Source organism: Apodemus sylvaticus, chromosome 14, assembly GCF_947179515.1.
Source record: "Apodemus sylvaticus chromosome 14, mApoSyl1.1, whole genome shotgun sequence".
Lineage (NCBI taxonomy): Eukaryota > Metazoa > Chordata > Mammalia > Rodentia > Muridae > Apodemus > Apodemus sylvaticus.
This window is the reverse complement of record NC_067485.1, coordinates 34516865-34531745: the sequence shown is the minus strand read 5'-3', so window position 1 is coordinate 34531745 and position 14881 is coordinate 34516865. Positions and strand designations below refer to the sequence as shown.

Here is a 14881-nt window from a genome sequence, read left to right as displayed (position 1 = left end):
AGATTTAATACATTTCTGAGTTCCAACACAGTTTCCTTCTTTGTTCAAATAACAAAATAAAATAAAATAAAAGTATTGAAAGTAATTCAGTCTATTTTGTTCTTGAAGCAAATGAGTTTAGAGACATTGTTCTCAGTATTTCTAAGTATATGCAGATGTATAACAGAAGGCTAACCACCAATGAATACTACTGAGAAAATAACACGCTTATGTTACAATATTTCTCTTCATTTAAGGTCAGTTTATCATGTACACATCTCATTCTCTGCTTTCTTATCTTTTTTAAAAGTTTGAATAGTTTTGATATAATAATCTTATATCTAAGGACACCTACTATAAATGTTTCTTTGTAATTAAAGGTCAGAAAGCTATCTTTAAAAACCAAATGTTACAGTATTCTGAATTTTAAATCATAATATACATGTATAAAGTAAACTCATACTTCTTGTTCAAGTCCATGCATGATTTTAGTTGTTAAAAACAAGAATGGAGACACAGGTGAAGCCAACCTCTGCGCTAGCACTGAACTGTGATCTACTGCCTTTTTTAAACATTCTTTCCTTTGAATTAAATCACTGCACATGGATGCTGGGTCCAATTTCTAGACAAAATTCCTTTTAGACAGAGTCTAATGTGAGCACAGGAATATGTAAGCAGCTGTGCAATGACAGGGAACTGATGACATTGCACCCAAGCTAGTTCATATCTATTTATCAGCCAAACTAGCCAAAGAACCAACATGGATATTTAAAAGCATGGTAACCAGAGCAAAGAAAAATTTAATTAAGAGAACAAGAAAACTACACTCTTTACACATAACTCAGTAAACAAAGCTAAGGTAAGCTTAACTTTATTAGGCATTCAAAGACTAGAAACTTTAACTATACCAGAGTTAGCTTTCTATTTAACCATAACATATTATCTTGCAGTAACAGGATGGGTAGATCTCAGTGGTATGCAATGGCAAGACGTATGAGGCTTACTTACAACCTTAGCACAGAACTGAATGCTCCTAACACTGGTACTTTGAGAGGAATTTGTGAGACTCCCTATCTAAAGGTTTCAGATTAAACAAATCAAGATTGTATAATATTTGTTGAAAATTTTGTGAATGCCGTTGTGGGAAAGAAGGAAATATGACATAAGTCAGGTAGGATAAAAGTTTTAGAAAATGAAGAATAACCTTCCAACACCATAAACATCAACATACACATCTATCATTCAAAGCACTGGCCAGCACTATCATTTCGATCAAAAACAGAAAATTTGGGAAGGATTTCCTTGGTAAGTAATATTCACCATGCCCAGTGAACATTTCTGAGCCACGGAACTTTAAACAGTTTAGTGCAGTTAGCCATATTTGTGTCATCAGAACAAGTTTCTTTCTGACCCCTTCTAGGTCAAGTTTGTCACTGCCGGCCTTGCATTAAAGGTATAAACTAAAACAGGCAGTTTTGATATAATGAGTCAGTTCCTACCTCTACATAGTCCTTGGCATGGCCCCAGTCTCGTTTGGCATCCAGATTTCCCAAACTGAAACACTCCAGTTGTCCAAGGTAAATCTTAGCTACTGACCGGCTAATTTTTCGAGTAACAAAGTTAGCTCCTAAAAAAGAGACAAAAGATGTATTATCAGTAGAGTAAATTTGACATTGCACAGTATCAACCTCTGGGCATTTCTTTCATCCCATTCCCTCCCCCTAAAATAACAATATAAAAAGAAGAATGATCATTAGCTGTCATTTAGACAAGTTAAGAAGCTCTAATTCTAAGTGTCATATCAGCTCTACTTTCATAACAAACATTTCTTCTTTGGAGGATGTCTTAACATTCCTAATTTGCTGTTTCAATGTGTAACCCAGGCTTTAGGCCAAAGAAAAGCTATTGGAATGCCAGTTTTTAAACAGAAAATTCTAAAGGGTTGTATAAAGGGAAATGCCAGAATGGAAGACAGACATCTAAGACCACCCTGCTTTTTTTTTTTAAACACAAACATCATATATTTCTATTAATAAAGCTATTTTAGGGCCCATGGGAAGAGGGAGGAAAGTAACTGTTCACAGAGTAAAAACTAGTTACAGGAAACCCAACAGGATTTTCTTTGGGCTGCCTTTCTCTTAACAAAATAAGTAGTACTCTTTCATCTAGAAACCTGCACATCCATCCAAATATAAAGAATCATACAGTTCCAAATCAAGAGTTTCTCTCTACCATATTTACTGTAAGATTACTTTCTAATTTCAAGCAAATGTCATCTACAAAAATCAGCTTCTGAATTTTGTACAAATATTTTTAAATATACCATAAATTAACAAAAGTACTGAAATTGCTTTGTTTTTGTTTCTTAATGATAATGTCCATCTACCTTTACTCTTATTATTTCTTCTTTACCCATTCCTTAAGATATGATGTCTCAAACTGGATATGGTGTTATAGACCTGTAATATCATTATCAGGGAGATTGAGACAGGGGATCATGAATTCTAGGCTAGCCTGGGCTACATAGAAAGAATTTATCTCAACACACACACACACACACACACACACACACACACACACACACACACACAAAATATATCTACCCATATATACATTTATATATGGGAAAATAGGATATGAGGAAGAGGGAAGGAAGGAGGGAGAGAGGGAGAGAGAAAGATTGAGGAGGGGCAATATTTGTTGACCAGACTGCTCCTATAACCTGTGTCAGGGTCTTGAATAACTGTGATAGTGCATGCCAGGTTTCTGCCTATCATAAAGGAGGATAAACTAAAGAGGAACTTCTGGGAAGATTTTATTTAAGTCTCTGTATTTAGAGATGGTAACAGAAAACACTTACTGCCTTTCTACATACATGGCTTCGAACATCAAGTGATGGTGAACTTTGCCTCTGCTCCTTGTGCAGGCAGAAAATGGAGGCAAACATGACAAAGATTTGGACATATGAAGAAACTGGCATAGGAATGAATGTAGAGGATACTTCTAAATAGATTTTTCTCAACTCAGGCAAGGACATGGACTACAACTTCAAATGTAAGCTCTACAACTTCAAATGAAGCTCTATTCATAGCATGTTTTATCATTAAAAGCACAATAAGAAGGGCACAGAAAACCAAATGATTAAACACCTCATGAGGGCATTAAGAAACTGATGATGGGTAAAGTGGTACACACCTAAAATCTCAGCACTCCAAAGGAGGAGGGAGGAGGACTGGAATCTGAAGTCAGCTTGAACTCACAAAAGACCTAGCTACTAACAACAACAACTCAAAGCTACTAACAACAACAACAACAGCAACAGCAACAACAACAACAACAACAACAACAACAAAGAAAACCAAACTTACAGCTTTTCAGTGTAACTGACAAAACACAGAGGTTGATCAAGAAAGAGCCGTTTCAAACTAAGAAGCATTTAGAGGACATGGTTTTGAAGTTTTTTTTTAATATTCTACTGATTTGCCATACATATATTCTACTGATTTAATTAAGTTTTTAATTAAATTCAAGTTTATATTTCTCTTTACTATAGGGACTATGCTATCATTTCAAAGCAAAGGAGTATAACAAATGATACCTACTTATTAGAATGTGTTCCGAATAAGAAGTAGAGATTTTTTTTTCCTGCTGCACTAATATTTTTCAGAGTCCAAAGGAACATCTGCCTTCATCTGACTCACCTTCCACCCTGGGTAACCTCAGCATGAGCACTGAATGGCACATAGGCACTGGAAACAAATAGGCCTGGCTACTGTTGGCAAGTCCAGAGAAGTCACCAAAGCACCAGAGATGAAGCATTTATCTTAAGATTTGCTTAATCTAGACACTTCCTATAATTCTTCTGTGATTATTTCTATCATTTCGAATAACACAATAACGGTGATACACTAGTACTTGAATCAGAACATTATTAAAACTTTATAATTAATGTTCTTCTGTAGAAAAATAATTCATTTTATTTGCTCATCCATCAACAGGTAGACACCGAGCTCTTTCCATTGTTTGGCTATTGTGAATAAAGCCACTATGGACATTTATATACAAGTTTCTATAAGGACATATGTTTGTTTCATTTGGAAATATCTCTAGGGGCAGAATTGGTGGGCCACATACTAACTGTACATTGTAGACAAGGAACTGCAAACCATTTTTCAAAATGGGTGAACTACTTTACATGTTCACTGCAGTGAAACAGGACTTTGATCCCTCTGGGTTCTCCCCAACATACACCAGTTCTTTACTACAGCCACCTCAGTAGGTACTGGAGAGGTTGTACCATCTTGCAATCCCACCAGCAGTGAAGGAGTGTTCCTCTTTCTCCACATCCTCGCCAACACCTGCTGTCTCCTGAGTTTTTAACCTTAGCCATTCTGACTGGTATGAGGTGAAATCTCAGGGTGGTTTTAATGTGCATTTCCCTAATGACTAATGATGTTGAACATTTCTTAAGGTGCTTCTCAGCCATCCGAATTTCTTTAGGTGAAAATTCTTTGTTTACCTCTGTACCCCATTTTTAATAGGGTTATTTGGTTCTCTGAAGTCTAATTTCTTGAGATCTTTGTATATATTGGATATCAGCCATCTGTCGGATTTAGAACTGGTGAAGATTTTTTCCCAATTTGTTGGTTGCTGTTTTGTCCTTTTGATGGTGTCCTTTGTCTTACAGAAACTTTGTAATTTGAGGTTCCATTTGTTAATTCTTGATCTTAGAGCATAAACTATTTGTGTTCTGTTCAGGAACTTTTCCCCTGTGCCCATGTCCTCAAGGGTCTTCCCCAGTTTCTTTTCTATTAGTTTCAGTGTGTCTGGTTTTACATGGAGGCCCTTGATCTACTTGGAGTTGAGCTTAGTACAAGGAGATAAGAATGGATCAATTCACATTCTTCTATATGCTGACTTCCAGTTGAGCCAGCACCATTTGTTGAAAAGGCTATCTTTTTTCCACTGGACGTTTTCAGCTCCTTTCTCAAAGATCAAGTGACCATAGGTATGTGGGTTCAATCCTATTCCATTGATCTACCTGCCTGTCACTGTACCAATACCATGCAGTTTTTAACACTATTGCTTTGTCGTACTGCTTGAGGTCCAAGATACTGATTCCCCTGGAAGTTCTTTTGCTGTCGAAAATAGTTTTAGCTATCCTGGGTTTTTTGTTATTCCAGATAAATTTGAGAATTGTTCTTTCTAACTCTATGAAGAACTGAGTTGGGATTTTGATGGGGATTGCATTGAACCTGTTGATTGCTTTTGGCAAGATGGCCATTTTTACTATATTAATCCTGCCAATCCATGAGCATGGAAGATTTTTCCATTTACGGAGGTCTTCTTCCATTTCCTTCTTCAGAGACCTGAAGTTCTTCTCATATAGATCTTTCACTTGTTTGGTTAGATTCACCCCAAGATACTTTATATTGTTTGTGGCTATTGTGAAGGGTATCATTTCCCTAACTTCTTTCTCAGTCTGTTTATCCCTTGAGTATAGGAAGGCTACTGATTTGCTTGAGTTGATTTTATATCCGGTCACTTTGCTGAAGTTGTTTATCAGCTGTAGGAGTTCTCTGGTGGAGTTTTTTGGGTCACTTACGTATACTATCATATCATCAGCAAATAGTGATAGTTTGATTTCTTCCTTTCCAATTTGTATCCCTTTGACCTCCTTATGTTGTCTAATTGCTCCAGCTAGAACTTCAAGTACTGTATTGAAAAGATCTGGAGAGATCTAGCTACTCCCCGATTTAGTGGGATTGCTTCAAGTTTCTCTCCATTTAGTTTGATGTTGACTACAAGTTTGCTGTATATTGCTTTTACTATGTTTAGGTGTGTGCCTTGAATTCCTGTTCTTTCTAAGACTTTTAGCATGAAAGGATGCTGAATTTTATCAAATGCTGCAACAAAGAACTTCTATATGCTTACTGGATATCTTATTGGATATTTCTTTATATGCCTACTGGATATCTTCTTTAGAAAAGGATTCAGATAGGATACTTATCTTTTAACTACAGAATCCCAGGCACTTTACATACTCTGGCTCCACCCTCTTCATATGGAAGTACCTTCTCACTGTGTGCAGTCTTCATACTTCAGTGATGCTCCCCAAAGCACCTCTGAGAGGCAGAGGGCAGAGGGCAGAGGGCAGAGGCAGAGGCAGAGGCAGAGGCAGAGGCAGGCGGATTTCTGAGTTCAAGGCCAGTCTGGTCTACAGAGTGAGTTCCAGGACAGCCAGGGCTACACAGAGAAACCCTGTCTCAAAAAAAAAAAAAAACAAAACCCAAATCCAAACAAACAGACAAACAAACCAAACAATTTTAGCATTAAAATATTGATGAACTCTGAAAAACACTAAAGATGCTTTTACTCAAATATCTGAAAATATCTTACATCATCAGATTTTAAGCCATGATTTCTTTCTTTAGGAAAAATGAAAAAAGACACTCATATCATTAGCATGCAAACTTGCTAGAATCTTTAGCAAACAATGTAGTAGTTTGGATAGGTTTAGCCTGCATAGACTCATGTGTTTGAATGTCTGACCCACAGGGGGTGACATTATTTGAAGATTTGGCCTTATTAGAATAGGTGTGGCCTTTTTGGAGGAAGTATGTCACTGTGGGAGTGAGTTTTGAAGCTCCAATGGTCAGGCTCTGGCCAGTATGGGATATAGTCTCTTCCTGGTGTCTGCCTTCGGATCAGGATTAAGAATTCTCAGCTCCTCCTCCAGCAACATGCCTCCATATTTCTTGACATGATGATAATGGACTGAGCCTCTGAATCCATAAGCCAGCCCCAATTAAATGTTTGCCTTTATAAGAGTTGGTTATGGTCATGGTGTTTCTTCATAGTATTGAAACCAAACTAAGACAAATAGTAAATTTCTGTAACACAGAACTGGTTTAAAATAATTGCAACTTATTAGTACTAAACTATTGGTTATTTCATTATGATTATAGTTTTTGATTATTGCCTATGTGCTTGAATTTCTATAAAAATGTCTCTAGTGTGAACTGGGTGTGGCAGTACATACCTTTTTAATCCTTGAACTTGGATCTCTGTTTCTGGCCAGCCTGATCTATACAAAGCTCCACTGTGAGTCTGAGGGCAGCCTGGTCTATACAGAGCTCTGCTGTGAATTTGAGGCCAGCCTTGTCTATAGAAAGCACCTGGGCTACTAGAGACCATGACTCAAAATTAAAGCTCTCTAATGAAAAGTGTCAAGAGTGGAGAAATGTTCCAAGCAGCTCTGCCCTAAGCAGCCAGTGAAATTTCTCACCTGCCTTACTTGAAAGTTGGGATTATAACTTGGGACCAAGGAAGAATTACATGTCAAAGGTCACATCAACAAAAAGATCTTCTGTTAGTTATAATGCTTGATGGTTAGCACAATAAATCTTTTAACGAGGGGGGTCTTCACTTTTTTTGCTTACCTGTCTTTATACAACCTTCACAGCAGTGGACTAAAGATGAGATTTTTTGAGTTTTCATCAATGTTTTTAGGACCAAATCACTTCAGATAAAAGAGTAAATTAAGAAGAATTAAGGAATCCTGAGAGGAGTACTATCACCCTGCTTAGTAGTTAGGCCTTGAGATCTCTTTGGGGTAGGATGACAAAATTTTAGTACCTCAAGATATTCTCAACTGATTTATTTGATACTGTTGCTGACTCTGACTAACAGTGAACTGTACCCTTAAGCCTTCAGTGGGGGTTACTGTCTAATAACTGTAATGTACATGCAAACATTGTGTACCTGAAGAGGCCAGAGGAGATTAGAACAATGATTGTTCTTTCTAAGAGGCTCAGTGTTCATTTTTCATGAGACCCAGGAGAAACTAATACATGGGGTCTCCCTATGTGTACTCTTTGGTTGGTAGTTTAGAATTTTTCTAAAGACAGAATGTGATATAAGACTTTTGATACTGACTCCCTAAAAGTATCAGAGAAAATGTGCTAATTCGTATGCTTAGCATTTCAGTCCTAAAAATGGTTAAGTTAACCTCTAAGAATGATCACAATTGAGATTATTTTATTTTTGCTATGTGAATATGAAAATATTCACAAGTTTTTATTTGCACATGAGTATGTACATATGTATATGTAAAATTTGATCTGTCAGCATACAAATAGTATTTGAGGAAACAGTTTCTCTCATAAAAAATATATTTCATTGCCCAACATTTAATTTAAAAGTGTCTCAAGTTATATAAAGTAGAAAGTTTGTAAATAAGAAGCCATTCCAATTCAACCTGAACCCCAAGTGAACCTCTTTAGTTGGGGCCCTGAGTCTCCTGTGGTAATCTCTGGCTATCCCACTGAGAACTGCCTGGGCTGTGGCTTGGTGTAGACAGGGTGTAGAAAGAAGAGACACTGAGAAGGTCATGGCTGACTGAGCATACTACTGAGATCAGAGAGACCATACCTCATTTTCCTCACCACGCCTTGCCAAGAGCAACATTATTTAGCTGCAGGTACTCGCAATCCAGCGGGCATGTTTAAAGGCACTCCAGGCTTGAAAGAGGACAATTCACAATGTGCATTTTTCAGGAGACTTACTATCTTTTGGCAAGTACTTATAAATATGTGCTTAGAGTGCTGTTCAAAGAATTTTGCTACTTTCAGCACATATTCAGTGCATTTCCACAGATAGATAATGTAAATTCATACACCCTAGCTTAAGAGTTTCTTAACACAGCCAGGGCTACAGAGAAACCCTGTCTCGAAAAAACAAAATAAAACAAAACAAAACAACAAAAAAAGAGTTTCTTAACTTCGGCATTAAGCTTGGGGGCAGATAACTCCTTTTGGGGCACTATTCTATGTGTATACCTTAGCTTTTATGTCGTCAGCTGAGACAAACGAGGACTCTGCAAAGTTGCCAGCCTCTCCAAGAAGACAAAACCACTGCCTTATTTAAACAGAAGACCCCCTAACAAATCCCAAGCAATCAAAACAAATTTACATATAAAACCAACCTCAGCCACAGATATGTTGTCATTTCAAATCTTTCCATTCATTTTATGTATTAATCAAAGTTTCAGAGAGCTGATGAACATGAAATCTTTAAATTATGACCATACATGGGTAAATTTTCACCCCTAGATCAGGGTGACTCAGTTTGGCTCTGTGGGGAGATGGGGGGTGGCTGAGAGCACACATTTGGGAACCATCCACTTCAAGTCCAGGACACTGGCTGAGACCACCAAGAGGGAAGTGAACAAGAAAACAAATGGTCCACAACCAAGTTCATTGACACTGACCCATTTGGGGTCATAGAGAGGAGAAGGAAAGTCCAGGGAGGGCCCAAGAAGCTGCTATATAATGAAAAAAACAGATGGAGAAGTGACCACAGGAATGCCAGCCCAAAGGTGACTTGGCCCAAATCAGAAGGCTTCTGAGTTGTTTGGAAAAACTCCTGCTGATGACAGGGCTCAGACAGGATAAAGAGGTCTGGAATGTGACTGTTGGAGTCTGTTTAGTATGTTCAAGGTCCTAGTTTCCATCCCCAGCATCACTGTGCAGGGATAGAGAAAGAAAGTCTAGAATAGAAATCTCACACAGATAATAGTCATAGTAATGACACTTTCCTGAAAGCTTTTGCTGCAAGGCTGGAAGGTGGGTGATGATTTTCAGGAAGGGACAGAAAGTAATATATTTGCATGCTACAAGGGAAGGTCTAGTGTTTGGGGAGAAACTGAACTAGGAGAATTAAAAACCCATGGCATCAGAGTGTCAAGGAGGGGGATGGGAACAGAGGAAGATGCTGTGGACAGTTCTATTAGAGGTACCTGACAAGGCAGGACCTGCAGGTGAGCTGTGCGCCAATGACAACTGAGGCGTCTATTTGTGCTTAAAGTCTAAAGCACCCGCTCTCCCTGTTATATCATTTCTCTGCATTGTGACTGCTGCATTTCTCAGGGGCTCTCAGTTCTTCTATATACCATCCAGTAAGCCACATTCAGTGTAGTTTACAGATCATACCACAGAGCATTACTGTGCTTTCCCCCTTTTTACCAACTACTAGTGGCCTGACTCTACCAATCTTACTTGTGTTGAGCCAAAGAATCCATTCTCCTGTTATGTGGCTGAGAGAGCAGCCACAGCCAAGGAAGAGCCTGTATGAACTTTCCCTTGGTCTTTTTCAAAGAGCATTAAAAGAAATCCATTTCCTTCTGCAGTGGAGAATATGAAGGTGTTGGTTACAATAGCTTTGGCTTCACAGAAGCAAAAGCTTAGAAAAAATTAGGAACAAGCTTAACAACAAACACATATGCAGACAGACAGACAGACAGACAGACACACACACACACACACACACACACACACACACAGAGAGAGAGAGAGAGAGAGAGAGAGAGAGAGAGAGAGAGAGAGAGAGAAGACAAAGAGTAAACACCAAGCAGAAAACAACCAAGCTTTTTCCATTCTTTTTTTTTTTAAAAAGATTTATTTATTGTTATATGTAAGTACACTGTAGCTGTCTTCAGACACCCCAGAAGAGGGCATCAGATCTCATTATGGATGGTTGTGAGCCACCATGTGGTTGCTGGGATTTGAACTCAGGACCTTTGGAAGATCAGTCAGTGCTCTTAACCGCTGAGCCATCTCTCCAGCCCCTCTTTTTCCATTCTTATATGTGAAAAATATCCATATGAACATGTTTGCCTATAATTAGTTATATTGCATAAAAGTAATATGAGCTTTTGCATTTCTAAAGCCAATCTTAGAAAGAGCAGTAGTCCAAACTTGAGCATTTCCACCTGGTCCAGGCCCTTAACATTTTACTTTCAGAATTCCTGTCAACCCTATTAGCTATTAAGTGACATTATTGTCCCTGCATTTCTTTCTTCTAAATCTCTACCAAAATTCTCTACCATATTTTCTCAATATAAATCCAGTCACAATACTCCTTCTTGAGTGGTTGCTGAGCCTAGATTCTTCTGATGTGATCTGTCACCTCCCCAGTGTCTCCTCCTTTCCATGTGCCTTAACAGTTGTGACAAGTGGATAAATACTCCTGCCATACTGTTTACTGACCCCCCAGCAAGAAAAATCTCCCCCTTTCTAGACATGTTCTGTACTCAGCAGGGAAATCTGTGTTCACACTGGGCCCCTTACTGCTGGGCACTTAAGTTATCACTGCTGAGTTCTCCCACAAAGGGAGGAGCTGCTCTTCAGCTGTCCTCCTCGGTCAGCCCTTGCAAAGATCACATGCTCTTATATTACATTGAGAGTTACTTTCCTTGTCCTAAATGCAAGATTTCAAAAACAAGCCTAATATTTGTCACTTTCAACAGTAGCTGGCATGGTACCTAACAGATGATAGATGTTCAGTCACCTGTGTCTTAGCAAGGAAAGAAAAATGTCAGCGCTATACAGTGGTTTGAATCACAAGAAGTCCCTTCAGACAGCATACCCTTATTTTTTTTTTCCGAGATAGGGTTTCTCTGTATAGCCCTGGCTGTCCTGGAACTCACTCTGTAGACCAGGCTGGCCTCGAACTCAGAAATCCGCCTGCCTCTGCCTCCCAAGTGCTGGGATTACAAGTGTGTGCCACCAGCACCTGGCCTACAGCTACCCTTATTATTTCTTCTGTGATAGCCCAAGTTCTCAGGCATGCTTAAACTCTGAATAGGGTATGCATGTTTCTCAAGCCCATGCACACTTCAACATCAAGGTGGCCACTGATGTCAGGCAATGACAAAGCAATTACCTAGATATGGCAGGCAGCTGGTGTCCCTTCTGAACACATGTAAATTTACTCTCTGCCTTTCTATGTGTGAAGTTCTCTACACAGGACCTTGCCCTCCTCTAGAAGAACTTGAGGTAAATATAAACAAGAACTTTTTTATAAGCACACTCAATATACCTAAGAATCAAAAGCCCCTGGGATCAATACAGAAATAGAAATACCATCTTGTGAAATCAAGTCCTTTTTTTTTTCCCCAGGAATGACATTAGCATTAAACAAATGACTTACCACAAATCACTTTATATTTGTGGTTTATTTTAGAATTTATACAGTTATTTCACAAAATGACAGTGTTTATATATTTAGTTGACAGTACTCAAACTTAAACCTATTTGACTAAAATTTCATTTCAGCTTCCATCCCAGCTCAGAAGTTTAGTGACATTTAAGAAGTAAAGCAGGGTCACTTTCTGTGAATTCCATGTTCAAAGTAACTGTACAGAACCAGTGTTGGCTCACAGCCATCCCAACATGAAGACTGCAACCAACGTAAGAAAAATCTTCAAAAGGTCTTTGATTCAAATTCTTCATCTGATAGAAAATTAGGACAAATGTCTATAAAATGAGCAACTGTGTCTCTTTCCATAATAATCTTAGCTATTTTGATATGGTTCTATTGTTCCTTCCTGTTGCAGAGAACAAATGCATGCAAAATCCTGAAGACAAATGTGTGCAGAGGGCATTTATTCACCCAAGGAAAGCAAGCAGCCTTGCATCCTCTGTACTCACTGTTGCTAGGAATTTGGAACTTTGAGGTTTTCTTTAACAAAGGTTTTGATGCTTAGTCCAAGAATAACTAGAAACAAAGGCTGACCACTAAATATTGTGTTAGTCAATAAACTGTTGACATGTGGTGCATGCACACATGTGTGTATGCATGAGTGTATGCATGTGTGAATGATCCGAGAACAAAAACACAAGGCAGGGAACTTCTGACAGTCCTACTTGTTTTATAGTCTTTTTCTTACGATATCATCGATATCATCTCCCCCTTCTTGAGATATCCAAGGCTTTGAGATTCCTGTTCAAGGGCCTAAAGAGAGAGGAATGCACAGAAGGCTTCAAGGGGTTTGCAAAGAGCAGTAACAGGAGCTTTGTTAACAAGTTACTAAAGGGAAAGCTCTTTTTCTGGAAAAAATATTTAAGGTGTAAATACAACTAAGAAAAATAAAACAACAACACCTGTAATTGTTTTTAGGACATGCCATCATTATGGGCTGTTATGGTGTGAGGTGAAACCATCCCACAGAGCCTCGTGTGTTGAACACTTGTTTCCCACCTGGTGACGATATTTTGGGAGGTGGTAGGAACTTTTGGAGGAGAAGAGGACTGGCTGGAAGAAGTAAGTTGCTGGGGCTGTGTCCTTGCCCTGCCTACTTCCTATGCATCCATTCTGCTGTTTACTCCTCCCTCCACACACTTGTGCCTGAAGGCAAAGCACATGGGACAAGCAACCATGAATCATAATAAATCCTCCCCTTCAAATTGTTAGCCTTGGTATTTCGGTCATAGAAGCAAGGAAGCTAACATAGAATATAATACCCAAGAAAACAAATGTCCTCCCTCCTTACCCATTCTATGAACCTACCATTTCAGTTTAGAGTCTGTAACACAACTCTTCGCATGTATTTCATTTACATGAAAAAACAGTCTCTGATTTTCTATTTAGAATAAATACTTGTAAGAAAATCACAAAAAATCAGATTGAGAAATTATATAAATTTATGAGTTAAAGAGTTCTAGAAGATGAAAGTATCTGCTTACCAGTATATCATTGAGAGACATACTATACTTTTGATAAACCAAGTATCATGAAACAAAACTGAAAAATAGTCCCAGTCCTAGAATAGCTTAAATCCTAATTTCTCTGTCAACTATACAACAAAATTGAAGTGAAAGATTTGCTTTCATAGTCCTGTCCTAGATGATTTAGATTTTTCACTAATTCTAGTTTAAAAGTGCTAGCACATTTTCAACTTTGCAAAACCTAACTAGGACTGAAACAAAGCTTATTATGGAGAAACAAAGTATAGCCTAACGAACAGCCCACACCTGTATTATACATGCCCCTCCCAAGTGGGCACTTAATAGCTTATTATTGTCACATGTATACACATATGTGTGCGTACATATATATATATGTATATTATTGTCACATGTATACACATATGTGTGTATACATATATATATATGTATATGTTCACATGTATTCATAGTCTACTGAGTTCATTTAACATTGGTGCTAAATATAACATATGTCCAAGGCTGACTGCTTAGACTCTGGCAACCTACAGGGGAAGCCTGTCCACACAGGAAACTGACACTCCCTCTCTTAGTTCCCACTGACCACATATATGTAATTCTTCATCCAGGATCTTGCAGGAGGAATTTCCTATCCATGTTGGCAGATCAGCTAGTGTTGCCATTACACTGGTGCTGTTCAGGCAACATTACTGTTGAGAGTTCACTTCCTCAGTCATACCCCACAAGTTAGTAATCTTCAGGTATACTCTGAGCTAGGACTATGAGTTCCATTTTCAGCATTAAATAATCCATCAGATGGCTGGACATATTTTACCATCATACAATCAATTTAACATTAAAATAAATTCTTAAGCAATAAAAATCATCAATCATTAATATTAGTCCACACCAAGAATATCTATATAACAACATCTGGGAATTAAACATGCTTTCATACACATGACAAAAGCACAAGCCATTTTTCTAACATAATATCCATGAACTATTTTCTCACATCTTAACTATTTAATTACCAGTAAAGAAGCTCTGGAAGCGACATGCTTTGCCCAGGCAAGACAAGTTCAATAAATTATGAATTTCTTTATTGATTTCTTATTTATTATTCCTACTTAATGGTTTGTGTCTAATTTATTAGCGTTGTGCAAGTAATGAAACCTAGGGCTTTGAATATACTACGCAAGTAACTACTACTACACTATCCCACCCTATGTTACACTGCTTTATTACTACCATATTATAAGATGTGAAGATACACAACCTGAACCTATTTCCCTACCTGGGAAATTTGTATTGCTCACGGCAGTAATGATAATGTGCTACTAGCTTCACTTACACTATTTCTTTTAATGGCCTAACAACCTGAAATGAAGTTTATT

At 38.1% G+C, this 14881-nt stretch overlaps 1 protein-coding gene across 1 annotated transcript in view; it reads right to left on the bottom strand.

Moving 5' to 3' along the window:
• Window positions 1–14881, bottom strand: part of Gmds (GDP-mannose 4,6-dehydratase) — a 579810-nt gene that overhangs the window by 307953 nt on the left and 256976 nt on the right. Inside the window, exon 7 of the mRNA XM_052157103.1 lies at window positions 1479–1606. Coding sequence (XP_052013063.1) covers window positions 1479–1606 — 128 coding nt within the window. The remainder of the gene's footprint in view (window positions 1–1478; window positions 1607–14881) is intronic.